The sequence below is a fragment of the Cotesia typhae genome, unplaced genomic scaffold, assembly GCF_013202065.1.
Source record: "Cotesia typhae breed Kobodo isofemale line unplaced genomic scaffold, CoteBio_Ctyphae scaffold_13, whole genome shotgun sequence".
Taxonomy (NCBI): domain Eukaryota; kingdom Metazoa; phylum Arthropoda; class Insecta; order Hymenoptera; family Braconidae; genus Cotesia; species Cotesia typhae.
The window spans coordinates 16,109,478-16,117,880 of record NW_027423774.1 but is presented as its reverse complement, the minus strand read 5'-3'; the positions used below and the strand labels follow the sequence as shown (position 1 = coordinate 16,117,880).

Sequence of the window (8,403 nt, the reverse complement as noted above, 5' to 3'; positions counted from 1 at the left end):
ATGTATCTTTCTTGTTAGCCCTCTGAACTATTGTTAATACCTTTGGTGACGTCTATTCTTAAAATAGACAAGACACGCTTAATATACACGCTCATTGTCTGTAATTGCAAAGTACATATGCAGAATACTTATTTTTAAATCTAAATTTATCTATTTGAGACTTAGAGCAATATTATGTGCATGGGTATATTATTTTGGGTTTTTTTTTAAATGCTTACGGAAATTTTTAAGATTATATGACATCCTGATAATATTTCATTGTTAAATTGAATGATAAGTTTAAAGAATAAATTTATGATCTCTATTGCATCAATGGTTGAGAAAATAAAAGAAAAATACTAAATAATAAAAGTCATTGTTCAGGAAAACTTGTTCACTTTATCCTAATTGATTTATTACCTTTTTTTCTTAGAAATCATAAATAATTCTCAACTCGTAAATAATTCTTATTTTAGAAAATTAAAACTTATTTCTGTAGATTTCACAGTAATGTAAAATGCATTTGTGTAAATTAATTTGTTGATCACAATTTTACTAAAGTTAAAAAAAAACTAGACGTTCATTGAAATATTGTCGGACAATTCGGATAAATTTTTAGATACCTATATCTCATTGATATTTATGATACCTCAAATATCATTGAAAGTGTACGTTTACAGATGATTTTATAATTTATGAAAAAATTTGAAAAAAAATAAAATTCTGATAATTTATTCATTGCAAAATAATATTTAAATTAACTTAAAACACTAAATAAAAATATGCACCGGTAGAAAATTAATTAAACTTTAATTTACCTTATTAATAAAATGTCATAAAAATTATGAAAAAAATGTGACCCTGAAAAATTTTTAAATTTATTTTTAGGTTTTTCATCAATTTAATTTTTATTTATTTAAAATACTATTTCTTGCTTATTACACTTGCACTAAAAAAATATATAATAAAAAATTAATTTAAAAATTTATAGATATTTTTTTTTTTTTCCAATTTATAAAGGTTTATTTTTTTATTATTGTTTTTTAAAATTTATGTATAAAAAAAATTGACAACTCATAAAAATAATCATGTCTTAATTAATAAGCATTAAGAAATTTTGTATATGACAAATCTATATGTAAAAACCTAAGTTTATAAACTGCAATTAATAATTTAAAAATTTTCTCAATCAATATTTCAAATTTCCAAGGTTTCTATTGTCTTTTAATATTTAATTTAATTTTTCTATAGTCTGTCACTCTAATGTACATATTAGCACTAATGATCCACTTAAAAGTAATTAAAAAAAAAAAAAAAAAAAAAAGAAGAAGATACAATATTCCAGTCATTAGTAATTAACAGAGAATAAATTTTGAGTTATTATAAGCTAGTAAACGACATGAGGGTAAAATAATGCAAGTGAATAGTGAATAGTGAGTGGAGAGACAATGGGATGAGGATGAGGCAGAAAAATGTAATGAGAATGAGCAAAGTCCTGTAGGATTCTCTGAGCGTCGTGGCATCAGTGACGAAATTTCTCGGTAGGGGTAAGAAGTCCGGGAGTGGGGACAAGGAGCGCTCAGCATCTCAAATTTGGTTGGCTGTCTCGAGTCTCTGGTCGGTCGCCTCGAAGGGTGGGGAAACAAGTGCCGGCGAGGGGTAAGAAGGACAAGGGGGCACCGAGTAGTCAGTGCCTTGGTGTGAGCCCGACGACTCGAAAGTCTGGAATTCCAACCGACAGAACAGTGCCGGCGTTCGTGCAACGCGGATCTCGAAGTACGTGAGAGTTTACGATTGACAAACTTGGTTTCGACCAAAAGTAAACGAGGGGGAGGATAGAATCCAGATAAAGATAACGATAAAGAGAAAGAGAAGGAAATAACACTAAGTGGGGAAGTTAATACTACAGGGAGAGTGCGCGAGTTTCGTCGGTTGTTTACGAGCGCGGGAGTTGAAAAGACAGTCAAGGAGATTCCTCTTCTTCCTCTTATTATTATTCTATTCCCTAGTTCTTATTCTTAGTCTTGTCCTTGTTCAGTATTGCGCGATTCCTATCATAACAGTTGGTTGTTGAGACAACGCGTGATTACCGGCCCAGTATGCACTGTTAATTTTTTTGTTTAATTAAACAATTAAAAAATACAATACTAGTGGCTTAGTTATTATTTAAATGCAAAAATTATTGAAAGTGATTAAAAATTGTGATTTTTATCTGTGACTGTTTATTTTATTTAATTATTAAATTTATAAACACGGACAATCTGACTAAAATACCTGGAAGTAATGAAAGTGTCGACAAGTATTTGAAGTTAAGATTGTAATTATGTAATACGTTAAATTACACAGTTTTATTATTTATTTATTTTATTTTAAACATTTAGTAACTTATCGTACGGCTATTTTGGAATAGCTGAAATCCGCGAGCGATAACGTTAAGTGGTACCGGGTGAGAGTCGAACACGCGGACCCAAGAATGATGCCGTCCGTATCCGCTGAAACCACTGTTCGATCGAATGTGGCGTTGTTACTGTGGACATTAATGGATGAATATCGTGCGATCATATGATAAATGTAGAACGTAAAGTACTTTATTTTTTTTTGTTTCATTTTTTTTTGTTTATTGGTGTAAGGATTATTTCGTTGTGAACTGTGATATTAATAATATACTCCATATATAAACAATATAAGGTGTTTGTGACAGCGCCGGTCGGCTCGGATACGGGCCTCTTAAATAAACGGAACTGTAAAAAGACAATATGAGTGAAATGACGAGTGTGGAGCAACAGCAGCAGCAGTATGGTGGCAGCTCAAATTCAGAGCATTACTGTAAAGACTGTAGACTAACCTTCGAGAGCGACAAAAGTCTTGAGGTGCATTTACGTTATCACCACGAGAATCTGTTGAGTCAGTGGGCCATGCAAGCTCAACAGGAGGAGAGTAATAACAATAACAGCAAAGCTGGAAACCATAATAGTCATGTTAAGCGCGAGAGTATAACTGCGCCAGCAGATTCTAGTGAATCCTCAACGCGACCTCCGTCGTCTAATCCTACGTCTGCTCAACATCAACAGCAACAACAGCAACAACAGCAGCAGCAGCAGCAACAACAGCAGCAGCAGCAGCAACAACAACAAACTGCTCAGACGGCTACCTCGTCTCAGCAGCAACCACCACCCGGTGTGCAAAGTTATAATCACTTTCCAACACCGATGTTTAGCGAAACGAGTTACTTTATGCATAACGAACATGCTTATATGATCCCAGGACACCATTACTCACCTACCCACGACGATGCAACAAACAACACCGGCAGCAATTATGCCGCAAGGTATCATCCGTATCAACATCCACATCATTATCCGGGTGATCGGGCTAACTCGGTGAGTTCGACGAGTCCGCGCAGCCCACTGCAATGTGAAAAGTGCGGGGGAGTATTTGAGGACACCAACCAACTAGCTGAGCATGTACATGCTAATCATCCGGCCTCGCCGAGCGCGTATCCAGGACAACAGCAGTATCAGCAGCTCGGTGGAAGCCCCCAGCAGTCGCAACAACAGTCATTGCATACATCACCTTCACAGAATAATCAACAGCCGCAACCTTCCTCTCAAACGAGCTTCGACTACGGCAGAGGCGGTGTTAGTGTCAAGGCAGAAGCAAAACAAGAAGTTGAAGAGCAGGCGGAGATTCTGGATCTTGATTCGCATAAAGTTCAAACTCATCGTTATGAGGAAGAGCTTATGAGGATTCACCAGCATCAAGAAATGCAGATACTCCAGCAACAACATCAGCAGCAACAACAACAGCACCCGATACAACATCCGAGGAATCCTCCTCACTCGGTGAGCTCCATGCTCGGCTGGCCTCCTGGTCAACCTCATGAGTATCACCCAGGTATGTCACCACTAGGTCCTATGGACAGTGTGTCGCCCATACCAGACCAGAGTACATTCATGCGCGGGCAACATATGCCAGTGGAACCATCGCGTCATGCCGGATCACCGATTATCACAAGTACTCAACCAATGCCTGGACACCCACTGCCGGGGAATTTATTGCAGCAGCCTCAAAAACCACTGGCAGCTAATCAATCGTGGAAAAGTAACGAGGCACGTAGACCAAAGACCTACAACTGTACAGCGTGCAACAAGTGGTTCACCAGTTCGGGACATTTAAAGCGGCATTACAACACCACGTTACACAAAAATGCGGTGAAACAGAGCAACCAACCAGATCCAGCGAACATGCCTATCAGTGTCCATCACCATCCTGGCAGAGATAGTAATGGAAATCCCTCTAACAGGGGTAGTGGAGGGGGCGGAGGATCTTCGAGATCACCGGAACTGTCAACTTCAGCGAGTCCCCCAAACTTGATGGCAGGTCCCTCGGGCGAGGCGGCGAGGGGCCTGCTCCACACGCCCACCAACCTCTACACCACCAACCATTCCAGCAACAGCAGCACCAACAGCAACAGCAGCGACTCTTCGGCAACAATGTTGCCGACCCAACAGCCACCCCAGCAGCAACCACAGCACCAGGGATCCCAGCAACCGACATCTACAACGGCTCACATGGGCCCGTCAATGGGGGGTGCGGGGCTCAGTTCCCCAACCCAGTCCTCAATCTCAGGGCACCACCACCACCACCACCACCACCACCACCACCACCAGCAAATGGGTTCCCCGTCGCCCCAATTGGGGCAGCACCACCACCTGTCAATAGGTTCACCCCCGCAAATGTCGGTCCACCACTCCATGAGTTCGCCCATATCACCCATGCAACCACCGCCGCCACCGCACCACCTGAATTCCCCTTCGTCAATGGGATCCCAACACATGAATTCCCCGTCCCCCATGATGGTGGGAGTCCCGCCAATGGGTTCACCGCCAATGGGGGGTACTTCGATGCCTCATCAGCCGTACCCAAACGATTTGCCCCCCCACGTTACAACTACTACCAGCATCCCGGGTCTGCTGGACTCTATCAACCAGCAAACTATTATTGGTAATGAAGTAACCAGTCAATCAAATCTTCACGAGTCACAATTGCCCGGATTCGCTACGATTAATCATCCAAGGCCTCTGCAGAAGCAGACCTTTTTTCAATTCAACGTAGTTGATTATATAGTTGGCCCAAATCAACCGCAGGCCATTAACGTGGGGGGGCTAAGACCAGAGGACGACGTTCCTCAAAACAGGTCATTCAGCTCAGAAAACGCCATTTACGATACATACAATTCACCACCGAGATACGAGTCTCTGATGACTATTGATCATCATCACCAACAACAACAAAATTCTGATGACGTCTTGAAACACTATCAGCAAATCTTGCATAATCCTAATAGTACTGTGTATCAAAATCACCAGCAACTTTCGGAAGCCAACAACAAGAAACTTCCTCACTATGAGGGTAAGGAAGAGATAAATCCAAACGTCGGAAAACAAAGTACCAGAGGTAGAAAAAAAAAAGTTGTTGCCCCAGTATTGGAGACCACTAAAGAACATCAAGTTACCAGTACTGACTCAAATTACATTTCGCATGATGGTTTACACATGTGTATCAAGTGCAACAAGAATTTTAATAAAGCCTGTTACTTGACGCAACACAACAAGAGCTTCCACTCGGGCGAAAAGCCTTTTAAATGTAGTCAGTGCGGCAAGAGGTTTCCCCTTGAGAATTTGCACGCGGAGCACCTGCGAAAGCATGCTGGAGACAAACCATACAAGTGCGAGATTTGCCCAAAGCAGTTCAATCACAAGACAGACCTCAGGCGGCACATGTGCCTCCACACCGGCGAAAAACCTTTTGTCTGCAGTAATTGCGGCAAGGGATTCATCAGGAAGGACCACATGATGAAACACGTTCAGACCCACAATAAAAAAAACAACAACAACAAAAATATACATCTACGATAGACCTTTTTGTTGATCGCCACAAGTCTACCAGAGATCATCGATCATCGTTGTTGTAGGTATTATTTATTTAATTGGTTTAATATTTTTTATATTTTCAAATTCAAATTTTTTACACTGTTATTTATTTTAAATTTAATTTCGGTCAACTCTGGAAAATTATTGTTACTTACGACCGTGTTGTTGCAACTACTTGTTGTATCAGTTATCGTCGAAAAATCCCTGATGATTTTTCAATGATAAGTCGTACTCAGTTGCCACGGCCGTAAGCTTTATTTATAACAATTTTTAATGCTCAATATTTATTTATCGTCTACTTAAGAGTATTATTTTTTACTTTTTGTGGTATAAAATGAAATTAAAAAGCAAAAAAAAAAGTTATAAATTAGACTTGGCAGAAAATACTGTATTCACAAATGAATTAAACAAAATATAATTAAATAATTATATTTTTGAGTAATAAAATCCAGAAATGAAATAAAATAAATATAGTTACAGGATTTGTATCAGCTCAATATGATTTTAAAATAAATGTGAATCACAGATATAAATGATTAAATAAATAACTAAATAAATTAAATAAATGATTGAATGAATAATATAGATATTGAATTGATGATATTAAACCTTCGAAGCTTATCGACTGTACAAAATACTTTAATTGTATAGGCATATATTATTAATTAATAATATTATTATTCATATTATTATTGTAATTATTGAAATAATGTGATCTATTAGAAACAGATTATGAAATTGAACTCATAATACTCGTATTTTATAGCGTATATAGGGCAAAAAAAGAGAAATTAAAAAAAAAATATTTAAAATACCAAAACGGTTGCTTGTTAGCGTATGTTGTCAAACAAAAAAATAAAAAAAAATTTTGTTACATAGATAAAAATATTATATATTTATATTAAAATAATTTATTGTAAAAAAATTTATTTTCGTAATTATTTTAGCTTCAATTTATATCTCTTTTATTTATAAACACATATATAACATTTTAACAGAGTATTCAACATATACATTCCGCTGTACGGCAATGAGCAGCTGTTTTGTATGTTTTCACATTATATACATTGAACTCTCTTTTTTTGTGACCTAACTTAGCCTAAGTAACAACATGTGAGTATCTCGAAGGAAAACAAATAAATTAATAAAAAAAAAATTTTTTATGTTTTTAAAAATGAATCTCATCACATTTATCAGAATAATATATATAACATGTGTAGTAAAATTTTTTTAATGAATCCTCGAGAACTCAACAGGGCCATGTGAATAAAGTAATAAACAATAAATAAAACTTACCATAGTAAAATGCACAATTGTTTATGTTAATTGTTATTTGATTATCGGCTGATAAAATAATATTACTTGATTGTTTATATTTAAAACTAATGAAAATAGCAGGCATTGTTACGTTTATTGTAATTGTTCGATATCAGTTTGTCTCGTTGTTGTTTACAAGTCGATATTTTTCAATGCTCACTTGTTTTTCCTGCAGTCATTAAGTTTGTTTTATTAAATTTATATTATTTGATTAAATTTTAAAATTTGTAATTTAGTTTTTAAACAATTCTTTCGGCTTATTTTTATTATTATTATTAGTATATTGTAGTTATAATTTTTATTATTAATTATTAATTAATAGTGTCAATCTCGTCTTCGTTACATGATTTGTTAATTTTTTTTTTTTTCCGCCACAACAGATTTATTTATTTGAGACGAGATTTGATTATTGTAAATAACAGTTTTATTTTAAAACTTATTTTATTAAAAGACAAATGAATTTATAGTCTCTTGCCATTTTTAATACATAAAGTCCCAGAACAGACTACCTCAGAGTTCAGGAATTATTGAAGAAAGAAAGGAGAGTAAAATGATTAAAAGCCAATGCAATAATAATAAAATAATATAACAAAAAAGTATGATAAATTTAAAAAAATAAAAAAAAAGTATATCGTAAGGGCGAATTGTGATTTTTTTTATACAAACTTTAATTCATTCTTAATCAAATTTAATCAGAATAATTAATCATCACTCATCGCTGATAAAGCATCACAATTATTTTAGTTAGTTATAAATTTAAAACCCGAAATTTTAAATTGATTGATTTTTCTTTTGATGTACTATAGACAAATAAGTTTGATCGCCCGCCGATTATTGTTTCATTAAGAGTTATTAAAATAGATGTGAAAATAAATAAATCTAATATAAATAGATTGACGTACATTAGAGACATATCAAACAGTATTACTGTATACTCAGTTTTATTAAATATTAATAATAATAATAAAAAATAAGAGTTAATTAAGATCAACACAATCGATACATATTTTTAATTCATATCAATAATTAAGATGTTTTTTTATATAAAAGAATAATAAAATGAAATTATTAATAGAAAAAAATAAAATAGTAATAATAATGATGATGACGATGATGATAATAATATAGTAACATCGGAAAGATAATTGTGCGAAGCAATTTTTATTAGATTTAA

The 8,403-nt window shown here is 35.0% G+C and overlaps 1 protein-coding gene across 1 annotated transcript; it reads left to right on the top strand.

Annotated features, from left to right (window-relative positions):
* The first annotated feature begins 1,364 nt into the window (after window positions 1-1,364).
* On the top strand, window positions 1,365-8,040 carry LOC141534445 (uncharacterized). The gene has a single exon (XM_074253794.1). It carries the CDS (start codon window positions 2,736-2,738, stop codon window positions 5,895-5,897), a length of 3,162 nt encoding a protein of 1,053 aa, XP_074109895.1. The 5' UTR covers window positions 1,365-2,735; the 3' UTR covers window positions 5,898-8,040.
* The last annotated feature ends 363 nt before the right edge of the window (window positions 8,041-8,403 follow it).